General features: G+C 40.6%; 1 protein-coding gene across 5 annotated transcripts in view; it reads left to right on the forward strand.

Moving 5' to 3' along the window:
- Positions 1-20088, forward strand: part of garnl3 (GTPase activating Rap/RanGAP domain like 3) — a 70427-nt gene that overhangs the window by 42822 nt on the left and 7517 nt on the right. For 2 of the 5 annotated variants that reach the window (XM_023423985.2, XM_023423987.2), the window contains exons 7-28: positions 536-599; positions 761-787; positions 1138-1213; positions 1611-1709; positions 1855-1958; positions 3927-4035; positions 4195-4240; positions 4442-4548; positions 4635-4750; positions 5279-5401; positions 9100-9174; positions 9628-9742; positions 9884-9910; positions 10046-10150; positions 10928-11044; positions 12657-12823; positions 13745-13903; positions 14392-14458; positions 14824-14931; positions 16432-16550; positions 17119-17254; positions 19739-19798. In XM_023423985.2, the coding sequence (XP_023279753.1) occupies positions 536-599; positions 761-787; positions 1138-1213; positions 1611-1709; positions 1855-1958; positions 3927-4035; positions 4195-4240; positions 4442-4548; positions 4635-4750; positions 5279-5401; positions 9100-9174; positions 9628-9742; positions 9884-9910; positions 10046-10150; positions 10928-11044; positions 12657-12823; positions 13745-13903; positions 14392-14458; positions 14824-14931; positions 16432-16550; positions 17119-17254; positions 19739-19798 (2126 nt within the window). The remainder of the gene's footprint in view (positions 1-535; positions 600-760; positions 788-1137; positions 1214-1610; positions 1710-1854; positions 1959-3926; positions 4036-4194; positions 4241-4441; positions 4549-4634; positions 4751-5278; positions 5402-9099; positions 9175-9627; positions 9743-9883; positions 9911-10045; positions 10151-10927; positions 11045-12656; positions 12824-13744; positions 13904-14391; positions 14459-14823; positions 14932-16431; positions 16551-17118; positions 17255-19738; positions 19799-20088) is intronic. The other 3 variants (XM_023423986.2, XM_023423988.2, XM_023423989.2) reach the window with 3 other exon arrangements.

Here is a 20088-nt window from a genome sequence, read left to right on the forward strand (position 1 = left end):
CGTGAAGCATTCACTCCTAAAACGAGCCTCCAGTTTCCTGTTTAGGTTGTATGCATGTGGTTCAATTGTTCTGAGTCCACTTAACAATATCTGAATCCTTTCAAATCCATCATCAGTTAGTTTTAGGTAGTTTGTTCGGTGCAGAATTAAGACATCCCAAGAGAGCTGTAACATAATATTTAAGAATGGTGACTGAGAGATTGACTGTCAAGTTTTGCCAGGTAGACTAATACTGGACCACACACAATGCACTTAATGTTACCACTCTCCAGTAGAAGACTGGACTGTAACAGGATATAATGAGATGCATGATACAGGAGACTGGAGATTATACAGTCCTCAGGCTGAGCAGCGTCGCTACTCAAACTCTGAATAGTACAAATGGTACAAACAGGATGAGAAATCCCCTGTATCACGTCTCCTTTTTCTGTGTAATCCTTTGGGCTATTTGTCTTCCATTAATCGTACACCCTGTTATCTTCTTTTTCATCACCACTTCCTCCACTCCTCCTTTTCCTCCTGTCCTTATTCCCAGTGCAATGAACATGGACAGGTTTGAGAAAGGCCCCAGGGAGATCCTGAACCCGGAGATTCAGAAGGTGAGAGTAACTCCAGAGCATCTGCCTGCTCTTTATGAAATGTAACACTGGTCCATTTCATGGCAGGCCCCTAAACTCGTTGCTATCCTCAGGCTGTGTCATCTCTTCCTGGAGTGCTGATCAGTGTAAATGATAATAATAATAATGTCCTCTTTCCTCAGGACCTGCTGGTGTTGGAGGAACAGGAGGTATGGGATGATACTGCTTTCACAGTGAAGATTAGCTTATTTGTTGATTGTTTTTTGTAGCTGTCTGGCATTTGATTTCAAGGCTTTTGTGTGGCTTTCCAGTCACCTTCACACACCCACATATCATAACGGACACCCACTCTTTAATATTGTCCAGAATTTGCAGGAACTTTGCCATCTTTAACTATTTTTGCCATTCTGACGTCATTTCTCTTTAGGTATATCGTTTGTCTTGTTGTCACGGAAAGATAATTACAATAGCAGCTCTGTCTCTCAATAGTAAAATAATATTAATCGCACATGTTAATAAATAAATCACTTCATAATTTTAACCAACTATAACTTTTCAGGGTTCTGTCAATTTTAAATTTGGTGTCCTGTATGCCAAAGATGGACAGCTCACAGATGACGAGATGTTTAGCAATGGTAAATCTCTCTTTACTCAACTTTTTCAATGTCCAAACCTATTAAAGGGCAAGTTTGACATTTTGACAAATTCGCTTATTCACTTTCTTGCTAGGAGTAAGATGAGAAGATCAATACAACTCTCATATCTGTCCATTCAATATGTAGCTAAAGCCCGCAGAAGGTTATCTTAGCTTAGCATAAAGACTGGAAACGGGGAGAAGCAGCTAGCTAGCTAGCTAGCTCCAGCTTCACAGTGAACGGACAGAAATGAGGTTATTGATCCTCTCATCTTGCTCTCAGAAAAAAAAAAAAGGAACAAATGTATTTCCCAAAATGTCAATCTGCCCCTTTAACAAAACATTATTTAGTATAACAGAAGATATCTGCTAAGTCAGAAATCCTGTGTGTGTTTCAGAGACGGGGTGTGAGAGCTTTGAAAAGTTTCTCAATCTGCTGGGTGATACTATTACGCTGCAGGGATGGGCAGGTTACCGTGGAGGGCTAGACACCAAGAGTAAGAGAGCGCACATCTGCTGAATCACAATATATCCCTAACCCTTTACGTCATTTAAAAAAAAAAAAGAAAAAGAAAAAGGCTTTCAAATATTCCAGTGTTTATTCTTTGTCATCTTCTGTTTCCGTCTCTCTTTAACCTGCAGACGACACTACAGGAATTAAGTCCATCTACACAGTGTATCAGGGCCATGAGCTCATGTTCCATGTGTCCACCATGTTACCCTACTCTAAAGAGAATAAGCAGCAGGTGGGTGGCTTCGTAGCTGTGCATTTTTAGTCACTATTGCCACATTTATTGTTTTTATTTTTATTTCATTTTGTTTGTTTTGTTTTATTTAAGATTTATGTTCAGATTTGTTTTACAAGCTGGCTGTATGCATGGCGGTGTTGGTCAGTTGCCCCACCACTTTGGTCCAGACTGAAATATCAACAACTATAAGAGGAAATGACATGATATTTTGTACAGACATCTATGGTCTCCCAGGGGATGTGTTTTAATGGCTTTGGTGATCCCCTGATTTTCCACTAGTGCCACACTGATCCCGACAACTATTGGATGGATTTCCATGAGATTTGGTACAAACATTGATGTTCTTCTAAATAGTGATTGTTTGGCGTTCCCTTTAGTTTTCATCTCTCATCCAGCATCAGCATCAAGTCTTAATTTTAAGTTTAATACTTTAGTTGATGACCAAGTTCCAGCAAAACTAATGACATTCCCATCAGCCTCGGCTGTACTTTGAGTTTCGTGTGATATCATGCTAACACGCTAAACTCATTGTGAGCATTTAGCTCAAAGCACTGTTGTGGTTAAGTGCAGTCTCACAGAGCTGCTAGCATGGCTGTAGACATTGAGATTTATTACATTTTTTACTCATCCAAAAGAGAGAGAATACAACTTTCAAGATCTCACAGCTCTCTCTTTTCTAAATACCCCACAGTCTCATGTTGGGTCGGACTTCTAACCCTTGAGATCCACGTGCTAGAAGAAATGGGTGAGAAAAGGGAGTCACTAAAAGTTTAAAGATTCACCCTTTAAGAACCATGAATGTCCACAGCAAATCTCATGCGAAGCAATTTGTAACTTTCTCAGGTATCTACAAACAAAATTTTGACTTGATGGCATTATAAGATGAAATGTCGGAAGGGTCACCAAAATTGTTGTTGTGACAAGGAGAATCTAATAAAATAGCAAAAGCAGAGAAGGAAAAACAAGCCGGTGAGACGGGAGCTCGTGCAGTACAAGTGCTTGATGTTGCTGCCTCTGAAGTTTTGAGATCAAAGAGCTGAAATTATCACCACTTGTCAAAGTGTTTATGGTGTGAGAGCTTGGAAAATGTTTGCTGTTAGAATGACACTGTCTTCCAAACACATGCACACACACATACACAGTGATACGGAGTAATTAATGTTAAAGCTGCTATAGTCATGTTTTTATATTTTTATGTCATCAGATGATGGAATGACAATGTGTGATGTGAAAGGGATCATTTGTAGCAACAAACCCACAGAGAATTATCCCCCAAAACTATAGTTTCATGCAGCTCTACCAACCTTTTAACCGTCAGCTGATCTCATTGTTTTGGTTTGACATTATTGTTGTGTCATTTCCAGATACTACAAGCAGCTGTTTCAGGGGAAAAGCTCAGATAAACCCACTTAACGCTACCTTCCCAGGACCAAACACAGTTAGCAACCAGCTTGAGCATGTAGCAGCTAAATAGTGAGATATTTCTCTCAAACAGTTAGTGTAGGCGAAACTGTGATGTACACGTCCCCAGGGGACATGAGGAAGAGGTTCTGGTTGATGTGAAAGGACAGGTGAATGCAGGTATTCCGAAAACTACGGCAAGTAAGTTAGTTGCATTTTGGCCTCTGATTTTTGCCCCTTATCAACTTGCTCAGCAGTAGGAGCGGCAACAACAGCTCATGGAGGTAATTACGATACTAAGATCCACTTTGCGCCCCCGATTGCCACAATTTCAATGTAACTGAAACTCCAGGACTTAGATTTATCTGGTGGACAGACTCCAAATGAATGCTAATTTTCCTGTATGTGTAAATACATAACTGTAAAGCTGATAATATTTTTGTTTGTTCCTTTGCCCTTAAGTGACCTTAAAATACATTAATCCACGTGTAAAGACAATCATCATCGAGCACTGAGGGTAGGTTTCTCATCTTTGTGTCCATTGTGTCTGTCGTCCTCCGACAGGTGGAAAGAAAGAGGCACATTGGAAATGACATCGTTACCATAGTATTCCAGGAAGGGGATGACGCATCGTCGTCCTTCAAACCGTCTATGATCCGATCGCACTTCACCCGTATCCTTCACATTGACAATGAATGTCAGAGAAATGAAGTGGTAATCAGAGGAGCTTCGGCTAATGAACAGAAAACACGTCAGCCCTGTAAGACTGAAGACATACGGACTGCTACTGCGTCTCCCAAATGATCAGTGTTTCCTTTACTTTCACTTCCAGATATTTTTGCATTAGTTAGGTATAATAGCCAGAATGACAGTTACAGGTAAGTGGCTTTGATTAATGCTGTGTTTGTGCTGTTCCTTGTGACTGTCCTTACCTACAAAACTCACTTTAATTATGGCCACAGGTCGTTTTGCTCGTTTCTGACATTTCCTTGAGAGAGACTTTACTTTTCCATACTGTGTAATGTGCTATACATCCATTGTAAATGTAAAAGAGATTCTATTTATTTGCTCTGTCACAGGTTGAAGATTTTCTCAGAGGAGAGTGTTCCACTGTTTGGACCCCCTCTCCCATCTCCACCTGTATTTACTGATCACCACGAATTCAGGGACTTTTTATTAGTCAAATGTAAGATGCTGTATGATTATATGACCAGTTAATTTGCACCATTAGTGCTTTTCTTAAACTAATCTTTTTTTTTTCCTCTATGCCAGTAATCAATGGAGAGAAAGCCACACTGGAGACGCCAACGTTTGCCCAGAAGCGCCAGCGGACTCTTGACATGTTGATTCGCTCGCTCTACCAAGACCTCATGCCTGACCTGCACAAGGTACAGCTTCACTGCTGCCCACCGGTCGAGTAAAAGGTCCAAAGACCTGCTGTTGTGCGTTTTTGGATGGAATTACTTTTTGGCCATCCATAAAGTACATATGTAGTTCTCCTCCACCTCCTCCTTGTCACTTCAGTCACTGGCTGTGACTGTAGCCACTGCTGAGCTTGTCTGCTGTATTCCACTGCAGCCCTCGGTCTGCCTCTGCATACTGCACCACACCGACTGGATACTACTGCAATGCTGACTTTCTCAGCAGGGCTCTCTCTCCTCACACTTTTGTTCTTATTTCTCTTGTTTTTTTCCCCCCTCCTCCTTTCACTGTTGCTCCTAACACGACTTATTTCTCAATGTGTTTCACTCCTGCTGCTGTCACCCCCTGCCAGGGTCAGTCGCTAAGATCCCTTTCTGCTTTCTTTTTCCTTCCATTTGTGTGTGTGTGTGTGTGTGTGTGTGTGTGTGTGTGTGCGTGTGTGTGTGTGTGCGTGTGTGTGGGCAACATTTTGGCTGTTGGTGTTCCATGTTTAGGTTCCTTTTTCTCCCCAGAACATGTTAAACCGGCGGTCATTCAGCGACGTGCTGCCAGAGTCTCCAAAATCAGCACGCAAGAAGGAGGAGGCACGGCAGGCAGAATTTGTCAGAATAGGGCAGGTAAAGAAAATACAAAACACACACACACACAAACTCATGAACACCAAAAAACCAGAGCTCTGCAGTAAACAGCCAGAAACACTAACATGAACAGGCACATTAACACATAGAAGCCTGGGTATTGACAAAGGTGGGCATGGGCACACACACCTCATCACCCAAGAAACCAGGCCACACATGTACACTTAATCACATATAATTAATATAACTGGGAAAAATATTAGTATATAAATATTAGTACCTGTAAAACTTACATTTACATTAACTATATAAAACTGGTCAGGAATATAATTTAAACGATGTAACTAAATTGATATTCACTTTTCGTACTGTATTTGCTTCATTTTTCACAATGAAGTAAATCAAAAACAACAAAAAAAATTATGAATTGAGAAACTAACAAATTATGCAAGAACTGTCTGTTTGCATTTTTTTTTAAATAAAGCTATAATAAATCTATAAATGCTACGTATATGTAATTATACATATTCCTTTAACTATACTTGATACTTTCTGTCAGATAACTGTAGCTGTGCTACAAACAGCACCACGTCATCTTATTTCTGTGTTGGCTCTTTAATAATATTAACTTTAAATTTAAATCTAGACTAAAAGATTTTTTTAACCCAAAAAAATGTAGTTGGCAGCCATGGATAGCGTCTGCTGATATTTATTTCAGGCTGCATACTGCCCCAACAACCTCTAGCAATAAGGTAGAGCAGCCTGTTTGTGGCCCGAGAGGGAAGGCTCAGGGCTAACCACCCACTGCTGTTACCCTTCAGGTTGTTGCTTTGAGCCCACGGCAATAACTGAAGGTGACCCAGATGAGTGGATCAACATTTTTATCAACTCAGATCCTGTCTCATATGGAGTATGGCGGCAGGACAGAGAGCCTACAGTAAGAAAATCTACCTGAGATTATAAAGATGAAAGGGAGAAAATTGGGTTTTTCAAAAGTGAGGGGAGACATCTGGAAAGTATAAATATAACATGTACAGTTTCAACTTGGGAATAGCATATCAAGAAATGATAATGTAAGAAAAAAACATAGAAAGAAAAAAAAGAAAAAGCAATGTCTGTGTTAACTCTCCATAATATAATATCCACATAAAAATCCAATACAGTTACTTAAGATCTGTGCAGCAGGTAGGTGTAATGGTTACCTATTACAGGCAAATGAGACGCATGAAATCCTCATGTACAAAAATGACATAGCACAAGGTGCAGAGGACTGGGTTTGGTGTTAACTGTAGAAATAACTTCACAGTCCAAGCAGTCATGTAATTCCTTCTCAAATGACAGAGAACAGACCACCTTCTATTGTGGTGAACACTTAAGATTTGAGCTCTAATCGGAGGCTTAATTCACAGCGAGACACCTTGCATAGATTTCCTGTCCGTGCTTGAAGTACGGTACATTTTTTGTGAGATTCATACACACTTATGGCAATGCTTTTTTTCTTCTTTTTTTTTTTTTTTTGACACGTTGCTCGGCCAAATGGAGAAAGTGTGTCTGCAGGAGAAGCTGCAGACACCTTTTAAAAACTCACCTCTCTCATCAGATCTGTGACTCTATGTACCAATGATGAAGTCATTTAGCGGCTATAACTCCTGACAGACAGCTGAGTGAACTGGACACCATGATACAATGATAAGACCAGAAGTCCAGCAGTCATTACCGGGCTGATGTAATCGCCATTACACCTCTGCTCTGGGCGCTGATGTAACAATTATATAATTATACAGTCTGAAAACACAGACGAGGAAAGAAAAGCTTACAAAGAGTCGTCCATGGTGCTGAACCTAGATGATCTCTGGCATTTTGGAAGTAATTTGTTTCAGGATGGTTAGGAGATAATGGATTTTTTTTTTAAGTGCCCAGGTTGTTGTGTTGACAATGCCGAGTATTGTGGACTTCAGTTGTAAGGTCAACACTGGCTAAAATGTTGTTGTCCCTAAAGATACATGTTTATCCCGCTAAAGTAATTCTGTCTCTTTTGTTTCCTTTGTTTGTTATCTTCATTTGCCAACCCTCGTTCTTCCTCGTGTTACTGTGTGTGTTTTGTGCCTTGTTTCTCTTGTTTCTGTCGCTCTCTGCTCATAAACACAAAGCCGAGGCATCGACACATTGTGCTGTAAAGCATGAAAACAAAGGAAGGTAGACGTGTCGAGTCATTGATTATCCAGTTTTGTAGAGACAAGGCGTTCATCCCCATCTACACTGGCTCTCTGTTTGCTTACTCATTGTGTGATGCACATTATACACTGTGATTTCATGTTGTCATGGATGCCTGATAGGCCAGAATACGTATTTTTTATATGGATATTTTCTGAAGAATGGCAAAGTACACTGCACCGCGAAGCCATTGTACTGTTGGTTGCTATTGATTTCATTATCTCCAGATTGCCCGATTAAGCAGATATGGAAATGGAAATGGCTGACTGCGCAGCTTGGATTGAAAATTGTCAATCTGATCAGATGGTTGCTGATTGAACATTTGAGCAAACTGTATTTCTTTTGAATTTTGAAGTAATTGCACCTTTTATTTATCTTGACACTTTTTAACTGTTGCTTGTCCCGCTCCTTTCCACCCCAGTGAGCTGTCTGTCTCAGTTCTCAGGGCCTAGATAAACATGGAAACAAGCAAACGATAATGACAGGCTAGTTAAATATCAGTGATGGAACACAAGGTGCAAGCTCAGACCACTGCTGTCCTTCTTGTGATGCCTTTTTATATGCAAACAGCACACACCCGCTTATCCTGTGCAGGGGCCAAGATTTAAAAGTCCACATGTTATTTAAACAACTAGCACATTATTCATTTTAAGAAGTTACATTAGGCATAGGGGTAAAATGCATGCAGCCTAAAGTGGCACATGTTATGTAAGTCAGAAAGTAAGTAAGTACATGTACTCAGTAGTTTACATAGGTGCAGTTTTGAGGTGCTTGTACCTTACAGTATTTCCATTTTTGAACTTTTTTACTGCACAACATTTACCTGACAGCTGTTGTTGAAAGCTTCACAAGTTTAAGATTTTACATTAAAAAAACATATGATAAGCTTATAAAACAAAAATGTATTGTTAAAGATTTAAACCAGTTGGTTTCAAAACTTTTTGTCTCGTGACCTCTTAAAGAAAATCTGTGTCTGGTTTGTGCCGCTTGTCCTGTTTTAGATGTTTATGAGTTGTTAGCATTTCAAACAAAGAGTGATTTCTCGTCTAAACACATTAGATAGTTTTGTTTAAATCACTGTTCAAGGCCCAAAGTGTGATTCATTAAAAAACAGTAAACATGAGAGAAAAGTCTGAGAAATGAATTTTGTTTCTTCATCATGTCACGCTTCCTCAGATGTATCTTCTGACCCTTTGGAGGGGATTAAACCTTAGGTTGCAAACCACTGGACTAAAATAGCCTACCTAACTGCATATAAAGGAAATAAATGAGCTCCACCTCAACCAGCTACCAGCTAACAATAAAATGCTACTTACACACTGATGCATCAGTATTTACAATCTACTTGTACTTGTTGCTGATAAGACTTACTGTAATGGTGGGGTTTTGAATGTAGGACTTTTTTTCATTTTTGTTTTCAGCGCTTTTGCGTAAGAATCCAAACACATCTTCCAGCACTTCAATCCAAAACACTGACAGATGTCTATGTTGTGTGTTTTACTTGATGCCATTTCCTTCTCAAGGCTCTGAAGCTGAAGACCATTGTGAGAGGAGATGCCCCGACCAGCCTTGTTACCACAGGCCTGTGCAGAAAAGAGGTGAGTCTCTGAGACATGAAATCTTAACAAGTCATTTCATCTCTTAGTGAATCCTAACATTTTCTTTTAGTTAGAAGACTGATTCCATATTTAAAGTATTTGCAAACCAAATAGCACTGGGGCAATACTAGAGCAATTCAGTTTAAGACTCCAAAACAATATATCAGCCTATATTGTCATGTTTTTCACTTAAACACTTTTTTAATAAGAAGTGTGACTTAGATATACCTGCTCAGGTTTATTGGTCAAGCTCTAGAATCAATCACTATTACTTTGTCTATACATACTTGAGAAAAATGCACAGGGAACTTGACTCGACAGAACTCTGCATGAAGTTTTTTACTGTGTATTTTTGTGTTTTTGTAATGTTGCGTCAAAGCAGGCGGATAATAATTCTAATGTCAATGTCTCTGCGTGTACCCACATGTGTCTCTATGTCTATGTATACTGCAGCCATGGGAGTCCCAGTCGTTCTGCAGCACATTCCCCTACGAGATCGTGTGTGCTGACTCCTGGGGTCAGTCTCTGCTGGTTGCCACCGACACAGCAGGGGTCATGCTGCTGGATGGTGAGGTCATCCTAATCGATATCTCCCTATGTCCTCTAAAATAAAGCCACCCATCCATATCCATTCAATACTGAGCTCAGCAGAATGCCAAGGCCAACAGCTAACATGATGATGATGATAATGATGTTGTCCACGTTTCAGGCCCTGATCCAGCTTCATCCAACGCTGGTGAGTGCCACACAATCGATGCTAACATTTATTTTCTTTATATCATTATATATAAAATATTTATATTTCCACCTCAGTTTTTTAATTTTTAGATCTTACTCCTCTTTTTATTCTGATGTCTGCGTCATATTTCAGAAATGCAGACTCTGCCTCCAGTGCAGGTGTTTGACAAAACCATGGTGGTGAAGCAGATGCACGTTCTCGAGCCTCAGGACCTGCTTATCACCAGGGCTGACAAAGGTAGGCTTAGACTGCAAGAACCAGGAGAAAACTGCTCAATACCTCCTCCCCACACATCACAGACTGCTTCCCCTGGCACCATCTTTTTTGCCATGTTCCCATTCACACTATTTTTGCAGCAGAACAGTATTAACAGCACATTCTCTCTCTCATTATCCCTATTCCTCTCTCTTAGTTCATCTCTGTCATTTCTTTCTGTGTTGCTGAGTACCTGCTTACCCTTTCCACCTCCATTGGTCTGCTGAACACATCAATCACTCGCTGTGATCTAAGGAAGCTGACCTATAGAGAACCAATCCGTGTCGAGGTTGTGTGTGTGTGTCTGTTTGTCCTCAGGGACGGGCTTGACCGTGAGACTGGCCTGATAGATGTGGAGACAGACAGATAAAGCATAAAAAAACACAAATAGCTTATGCAAGGAAGTTGCTGTGTACTAACAAACAGCTGTAGGATTTGTCTCATGTTTGCTCCAACCAGAAGAGCATGTAATTAATTACCCTGCAGATGATTAGCTAACCCTAATATTGACAAACAGGGTTGACTCGGTTTTGATAGTGATTATTTGATGGCAGTGGAAACATTTGTCACGACTGTGTGTGGGCTTTGATAAAGCTTCTGAGAGAGCATGAGCCTTAAGAAGCCTTCTAGTAATCCTCCTGCAGTACAACACTATTGTCTGGCCGTGGGAGGATGCTAAAAAAGAGATGGAAAATTAAGAGTAACCTTAATGCAAAGCAGAAGCGCTTTTTTTTCTTTTCTTTTTTTTTTTGTTTCCAGGGAAGGATGCTCGGCTCTATGTGTTCAGACTCAGCACGCTCAAGAGAGGCCTGGAGGAGAGGCAGCTCGTCAGAAGCAAGTGTGACAGCCGGGAAAATAAACTGGAGAAAACTAAAGGTACAACACGAGGTCTGCAACAATGTACACACATTAATCCTTACAACAAACAGGCATTATGTACTGTGATCTTTAGAACTCAGTTTAATTTAGGATAGGTTCACAAGTTTTTAAGTCCGTCATAAAACTCCAAGGCCAGTTCCAAAATCCGATGTTCCTCAAATGGCCGCTCCGCACATGCTCCACCTCTTTGCCCGTTTTTTTGGATTAGCCGGGAGTTAGGTGGAGTCCGGCACTGCTTAGATGGCGACAGCAGAGCAGCTCACTCTGATCATCAGAACCGCTCTTCAGAAACCTGAGGGTGACGTCACAGAGGATACGTCCATCTTTACATACAGTCTATGTCAGGTGTCAGATTTTAACAGTGAAATGGGTTTTGCTTGCTGCAATTATTTCTCTTGTTCATACTGGCCATTAAAAGATCTCCTCCTATGTTTATAATGAAAGTAATGAAGGACAGAATCCACAGTCTGGATACGTTCCTGTTTATCTGAAGTTAATTTGAGGCTTCAGCTCTCTGAGACAATCAAATCAAGTGGGTATCCTCTTACTACTTGATTTGGGAATTATTAACTGGAGTCAGGAGTCAACAGTTTGGCACACTGTGCACCGGAGTCACAGCCAAAATACATTGCTCCCCCTTTCAGTTTAATGAATCAAGATTCAGAATCAAATTGGGACACAGAGAATTGGAATCGAATCACATACTGCCAGAAGAAATTGGGTAATTGGGTAATTGGTAATCGAAATGTAACATGTCAGTGAGTGAGCTTGACAGCACTAGTGCTGGCAGGCAGATTTTTATTTATTTTTTTTTAAAACCTTTGGACAAAACCAGGCAATCCATTTCCAGTCTTTGTGCTAAGCTAAGCTAACTGCCTACTGACTCCAGCTTCATTTTTTAGCATACAGAAATGTACACAAGTGTCAAACTATCCTTTGAAATAAGTCTTTCTGAACTTGCTTGAAGAATTTTCTGGATTTCAGTGTTTCCAGTGCATCCATTTGCCTGTTGCTGAGATAGTTTTTGTACTGAAGACTGTACCTTTAACCAGTTCAAGGCCATGAAAAAATTATGTTTTTTTTTTTTTGTTTTGTTTTTTTGTCTTTTCGGGTTTCTTCTTGAAGTTAGCAAATCCTTTTAGTTTCCTTTATATAATTCTGACACAAACCATCCACATGTCAGACCTGTTTCTTGTCAGCTTTGGCTGAAAAATAAAATAAATGTAATTTAATCTAACAAAGACTCATCAAGGCCCGCTACTTTGAAACAAGTTTAATAATCTATGGTCTAATCTAATCTCCAATGGTGCTTGACAAGATTATTTATAGTTGATAAAAAGAAAATTGATCAAAAAATAAATGTAATCAGCCTAAAACAGGACATTGTGACCTTAATGAAAGTGGCTCTTACAGTGCAAACACTCACCCTTTGACCCGCTGCTGGTGTCGTGCCAGCTGTTTGTGGCTGCATTGATCTGTGGGATGATGCCATGGAACAACACCTGCAGCGCAACACATGTCCAATGTACTTCCTGTCTCTATTTCTCTGCCCCCGCACTCTCTCACCCCACCCTACCCCGCCCCAACCTCCTCCTCCTCTTTGTCCCAGGCTGTCATTTGTACTCTATCAACACCCACCACGGCTCAGAGCTGAGGATAGTAGCAGCCATCAGGAACAAACTCCTCCTCATCACCAGGAAACATCCACGTTTCGAAGGCTTCAGTGCCGTCGCCCCAGGAGCAGACTCACCAGTGGAGGAGTTTCAGTACATACGGGTACAACAAACTCCACTCAAATCAAAAAGAAGAATTAATAAAACGAATTCAGGGGGGAAGGATGGAATGAATAGGATAATAGAACGTTAATTCACTTTTACAGCTGCTTCCTCATAAAGAGAATACATTTGTATAGATATATATGTATGTAGTATATGGTAGCGTAGGGGTTTTCAAAGTGTGAGGCCACCAACACAGTCAGCAGTTGGAGCTGCAGCAGAGGTTGTGACACACAGCTCATGGAGGCCATTAAGGTGGTTTCAAATACCTTACTGCTCCTTTCATTAAACATTGTCCTCAGAGTAAGTCCATCCAATCATAACACACAGAAAATGTAAGTCATGCTGAATATAAAATCATTGGTATCATTTTCTGAGGGGGTCGTTCAGGATACATTGAGGATACAATTTCCATAGAAACGTCCAACAAATCCACTTAGAAATAAGAAAGAAATGTTCCTTATAACTCTAGAACCTGCCTGAGGATCATGATGTTTTTAAGCTTTCGTCAGTATCAAACTCATCTGGTGATAGTTGTCTCTACATCCAGTGGTGGACTGAAAAAAGGAACTGCTAAAAGCTAATTCAGCATACTTTTAATGGGGCCAACTTGCCGAAAAGTAAACACATACAGTCTAAAACAAAATGGGGCTCATAGCATTACTCACTGAATCCATAGCAATATGCCCCAAAGCTTTATGGGAACTGTAGATCCAAAATTTAAATGATGTTTATCTACCAAATAGAAGAAAGACAAACAAAAATCATAGTGTAATCATGAGAGTAAAAAACTAAACGTTGAAAACCTCTGTCCTAAAGTTAAAATATTCTACACAGTATATGTCTGTTACAGTAATTAAACTAATGTGTGTGTGTGTGTGTGAAAACACTGAGGTTATCGTGTGCCATTCATTCATATTAGGAGATCTGTCTGTGCGACCCGCCGGTGGTGATGGCGCTGGTGGACGGGCCGACGGGGGAAAATGACAATATGATCTGTGTGGCCTACAAACATCAGTTTGACCTGATCAATGAGAGCACTGGAGATGCCTACCGGCTACATCATGTAGACGCCAACAGGGTGAGGCACATGTGCACACACGTACACTCATGCAAACGCTGGTGGTTTCCTTTTTCTTTCTTTCTTCTTTTATTATCATTTGCTTTCATGTGATGTTCACTGACGTTCAGCAGAACTGAGACCTTCAGTTGACCCAGTTAGTCGCTTTGTTTACCTCTCTGATTACCACACTGCTTCAGCGAATCAACACGTTGTCATTCACAGCCACCAGCTGGGGAGGAGAGGGAGGAGAAATGAGAAATTAGCAGACTGGGGAATGAACAGCTGTTTTAATAAACCATCTTATTCTGCTTTTATTATTTCCTCTTTGAAAGATTAACCACAATAAGTGACAAACTGTAGCAGGAATGTGTATTCTGTATTATCTAGATGGTTACCCATTACCTTAAGGGTATGAGGCCAGACATTATTTGTTAAAAAGTCTCTCATATCTGACCTTTGGATCTTGTTGAATTGATTCCACTAAACTGACTCGTCTCTGCCTGCAGGTAAATTTTGTAGCAGCCATTGATGTGTATGAAGACGGGGAGGCAGGTCTGCTGTTGTGTTACAACTGTGAGTCTTCCTTTAATTCTGAACATTTCAGATGTTGTTTGATTCAGGTCTCTGTCTCTAATGTCAAAGCTGAGCCTTAATGTTTTGTCTGTGCTGCTGGAATAGAAATCACAGCACACAATGCTCCAGAATATTAAGAGTCAGTGAGAGATTTTGAAAATGTAGCCAACTATATTCATCTTTTGTCTGCGTTTTTATTTTTTTATGTCTGGATAATGGGACAAATAGCTCTCAAATTTCATTGAGTTTCAATAAAAGGCTGCTCTCACTCCTTGTTCAAAACACAGAAGAAAAACAAGAGTAAACAGAAGGAACTGAACAATCTAATTTCAAAGCTAAACTTGGTTCCTCTGCGTCTTTTACAGATATTTGTTACTATAAGAAAGTTTGTCCGTTTAACGGCTCCACACCGATGATCCAGTCCAACACCTCCGACTTCCACTTCAGCTGGAACCAGATGCCCAATGCTATTGGTAGGTTACCACGGCAACAATGCCTGAACCCCACCCTGCCCATGCTGCTGGCCTGGCCGGAGCTTGCTGTTGCCATGGAAACACCATGCGTAGCCGCAAGCACTCAGTTAGCCTGTGTGTTTATTTGTGGTTTTTGTGTGTGTGTGTGTGTGTGTGTGTGTGTGTGTGTGTGTGTGTGTGTGTGTGTGTGCATGCACGCATGTTATGATTAATGCAGAAAGTGATGAAGGGAAAACACAATTGGTACTAAACCTGAAACCCTGAGTCAGTTGATAACAACATGCTGTTGCTCCTGGCTGCTGTGCATCCCATAATGCGCTCTCCTCTCTCTCGCTAACACACACACACACACACACACACAAACACACACACGAAAACAAGCAATAACAAAATTTGCTGAGTAGTAAAAGCAAATGTACTGAAACATACTGGAGACGCTCAGTTTGAAAGCAACTGTTAAAGATGCTTTTATCAATAGTTTTATATTAACAATGGACTAAATAAATATGTGTAAAGTGAAAGGAGTTAGTGATAAACCCACAGAACATTATCACCCAACCAGTGTTGCTAACTATTTTCTATGGAGAGAAGCTAAAACTCACTCAAAAAGCTAGTAGATGATGTCTAATGCTGATTTGAATATGAATTTCATTGTAACATATCTGCTGTATTTACATATATGAAAGAAATTCAGAAATAAAGTTGAACAACGTGTAACTGGCTCTAACTAGCTAGCATTAGTAGTAGCTATTATTATTTTTCAAGCTTATCATCACACTCTAACCTCAAAAAGGTTTATTGAAGGATGTTGTATAAGGTGAGGAAGGAGAAGGAGAAGATCCAGACACTGGAAGAAACTCACTAAAAAACAAAATGGAGAAGATGTAATCTGGAAAAACAATGGTGATTGAATGATTGGTTGTTTGGTATGGACATTCACATTTCTGTCTGGCTGCTGATTGGTTGACTGAATGTGCTGCACAATAATATGTCACTGCTGTGTTCACAGTTTGTTGCACTGCCCTCGTGTGGCACAAAACTAGTTAATGCAGGTTTAAGTTTTGATACTTGAGGATAAGAGTCAGTCCAGTCAACCAAAGCTTATTATTTTACCAGCTCTTTGCTCTGTGACTGGAACATTCAAACATCCGGTCGATCACATCTAAGTTCTCTTACTTCTCTTTTACTTGTCGACAAGGTTTCCCATGTTGTGCCACTGCCTGCTGTCACCTTGTTGTGCATGAGCATCTCGAGCCCCGAGGAAAGAAGCTCATTTTTTTCTGCATACGTCATCAGCTATTGATGGCATTTCAAAATGCCATCCTGGGTGAAACTGTTAAATGTCTCGTATTGTGGGAGTTGTGCAAATTTTAAAATGTTATGATTTCCTGTTTCGATGTGACAGACTTAGTGAAATCATGGTTGGGTCGTCTCCCTGATGCCCACTCTCTTCATCATTCGCTGCTTCTTTTATCATATGTGTTTGTGTTGTCTTTGCAGTTTGTGCATTTCCTTACATCCTGGCCTTCACAACGGACTCCATTGAGATCCGACTGGTGGTCAATGGCAACCTTGTGTACACAGCGGTGGTCCCAGAGCTACAGTTGGCTTCTTCACGGGTCAGTATGTGTGACATCTGACACAATATCATGTCTATGTCCTGCTTTTATCAACAGTATACACTGCGACTTTGTCAATCATTTATTTCCTTTACATTTTATTGTTCTATGTCCAAAGCCGGTCAGAGGTTTGGTAATCGTGTAGCAGAAACGCATTATGTGTGTACTCACAGCACACTGGTGTTCACTATAGCAATAGCCCTTCCAGGTTGAGAGTGTTGTCAGTGTTTTCAGGCCACACTGCGTTATAGAGTAGCTGTCTCAGCTCTCTCATTTCAATCAATCTTTATTACCCCAGTGGGAAATATGGCTGGCAATATGCATGGCTACGAAGCAATAATACACTCATAAATCATACACAGATAATTTAAAACAGACCACAGTGCACCTGGCATCAAATAAATACTTTTTCATCCACTATTCTCAACCAATCTCTTTGTTTTTTTTGTGTTTTTTTCCTTTTCATGTTTCACCTCCTGCTTCAATCCTTTCTGCCCCTTACTTCTTAATATTTCCTGGAGGGATCTCATTCCCCTCTCTCCATCTCCCTCTGTTTTACCACCCACAGTCGGACATCTATTTCGTTTCGTCAGCTCCGGTAAGCTCAGCCTCCAACTGCAGTTCAAGAGACACCAGTTCCCAGAGTTCCCCGCAGACGCCCACGGGCTACGAGATGCCCGTGTTCCCTTCGCCGCTCGGTGATGGTAAGCCCCGCAAATCAAAAGTACAGCAGGCTGATGATGTTAGTGCTTCAATATTAAAGGTTTATAAAATGTCAGTGTTGCCGGCAGACCTGTTTGACTTTGGATGCTCTGTTAGCCCAGAGCTTTACGCCCATTTACATAAACTTGACTCAGCAGGATGGTTCATTGAAGCCGCAGCCTTTCCCCTCCATTGTTCCGGTTAGTTTCCCACAGTTGAATCATGTGTTGATATTTAATTGCATTAATCTCTCCAGTGACTATTACCTCATCTTTTCACACCGTATAATACAGACATAACTCCTATGACAAGTATTGCAATGTCATCATAGATGGCTACACATACTGGGGAAACAAGACTCCTTTCCATACGTTTTTCTACTTTAACTTCTGTAACCTTACAGATAGTTTTAAATATTTTAGGTCATTACCCACAACTCTTGTTAATTTTACATTATATTTAACCATTTTCCCAACATTTCAGATTAATCTCAAGCCTTACATGCAGCCATTTGCTTCCACTTAGTTCAGTACAGAATGAAATGAAAAACTTGCAGCCACTTGAAACTTGTTTTCAAATGTTGAGTATTTCTCTATAACATCTGACATTCATTACTAAATAAGCAACAATCAAACTTACAGTTTGGCCAAATAAATTTTAAAAAATGGGTAGATGGAAATATGTATCAACATTTTTCTCGACTGAAAAAAGTACAGACAAAATGGAAAATACAATCTGTCATATGAAACAAAACAACTTGTTGTAACTTGGACAGAAAAGTTTACATAGTGTAAAACCTCATTGCTCAGAGTAAGAAGCCAATCGAGATTCAGAGCCATAAATAGAGAGAAAGAAATTGGAGTGAACAACTCAGTGCTCTTGTTTTATCGTCCCTGTTACATTTCACTGCAGAGCCTGGATCATTTAGAAAACTTTGCCTGCTGGTGCTTTCATGGGCCCACTGACATACACAAATTTAATGCTGACAAGCTTTGTTTTGGAGGTTCTAACATACAGTAGAAAAGTGAAAAACAATCACAAAGTGAAAAGGATTATGTGAATGTTGTTTGCGCTGTTATTTCTTTATGTCAGCCCATTAATCATATCAATACTGATATCAATCTCAATATCATAGTCCGTCTCAATTCTTTCTGACTTCCCAAGCATGTCTGTGGCACTCAGCCCCAAGAGGTAAATGTTTCTGATATATATACAGTATATATATTATTCCACTTTTTAAATGGCTCAGCACCTAAAACAGGTAGTCACTGTCACTGTGGTTCATAGCAAACGTTTCTCAAACAGGAGTAAATAGTGCTTTTGTTGACTGTTTTCAGTGGTGGATTACTAAAACACTTTGTGCTCTAGTGAGTATTTCCAGCAGCAGGATGGAGTATGTGGGATAACCTGCTGATAAACAACAGTGGCCATGTTCATTGTAATGAAGGAACATGTCACCCAGTGTCACGGTGTTGGCTCACTGATATGTTTTTAATAGTTCTTGGACAACAATGGAGCTGCAGGGCAAAGAGTAAGCTATGTCAGACTGTGGATACACAGACAATACTTGTTAGTAGAATAAATTTTCTGCTGGTTTTGTTGGCAGTTGTAAATGTGATTTGTACTTAAAAAGCGAAAACATGCAAAAGCATCATTATGATCTTTTAAATTCTTACTACCAGCAAATTACAAAAAGAGGAACAAACTAATCACCTACCACCACTACCACCACCACCATTCAGGGAGACAATACGTGTCCTCAGAGGCAGAGAATGCTTTCAAGGATGATTAAGGATCAATACGAGCCCCTCCCTTCCACCCCCCAGCCCACTTTCACTTCCTCCTCCATCTTTTATTATATATTTGACCATTTGGAGTATCCCCTTCCCCCCCACCACTGACCTCTTTCAGATTGTTACAACCGTCTGAAAATGGGTTATATTTGTGATGCACAGATGTTGATGATGTCATCAGTGACTTACGGGTTTGTCACTCAGCGTCAGCCAACACAATGACAGCTGATGGCAATGTCAGCTCCTCTGTGTTCATTAGACTTTCTAGCTATGTTAAAAAGGACACAAAGCTGTCGTCAGATGTGTCCATGCAATTCTGACGGCTGCAGCGAAGGACAAAGCTTGAGGAAAACAATTATTAAAATGTCCTGCTTGTCTTGCTGCTGCTGCAGCATCAAGGCAGTCTTTTCCTGAGGGGAGCGAGTATTTACAGGTCCCATTAAGGCTAACAGGGAGGAAGGTCTGGCAGTGGCTGCTGCAATTAGCCGAGGACGGGCTTGATGTTTTCAGGCTGGTTCGGGTAATCATTTCCCTCGAAGGGATTCTCATTTTCTTTCCTGTTTTAGCTGGTTATGCATATGATTCGGCATCACCGGGGCCCCTACATATACCAGTGAACCTACTTTGTGTGTGAACCTTAATGTGTGTTCTGTGTGTGTGTGTGTGTAACCCTCTTCTTCATCCCCGGTTCAGATTCTATACGGATCCCCTATGGTACCAAGCTTTCCCTGTACATGTCTAAGGATGCCGAAGGTACTGCAGGATTCTCCCACAACTCAGTTCATGAAAACGCTCATAATGGTGCCTCACTAACATGCACGTGCTCCCAGAGTGTATCACCCTGTCTGCTCCAAGGCGGCATGTTGACTTGAACGTTGGTTGAATGTTAAGTGAACATTATGTCTTCCCCATCCCCCCTTCTGTCTTAACTAATTAAAGCATTAGTGCAAGGAGAGAATGAGAGGTGGTGGGTGGTAAAGGTTGCAGAGTGCAAAGTTAAAAAGTGAGGCAGAGGAGATAACGTTGATCAAGACAGAGGGTTT

The sequence above is a fragment of the Seriola lalandi genome, unplaced genomic scaffold (genome assembly GCF_002814215.2).
Source record: "Seriola lalandi dorsalis isolate HSWRI2012SDOR001 ecotype SW California unplaced genomic scaffold, Sedor1 jcf7180002054695, whole genome shotgun sequence".
Lineage (NCBI taxonomy): Eukaryota > Metazoa > Chordata > Actinopteri > Carangiformes > Carangidae > Seriola > Seriola lalandi.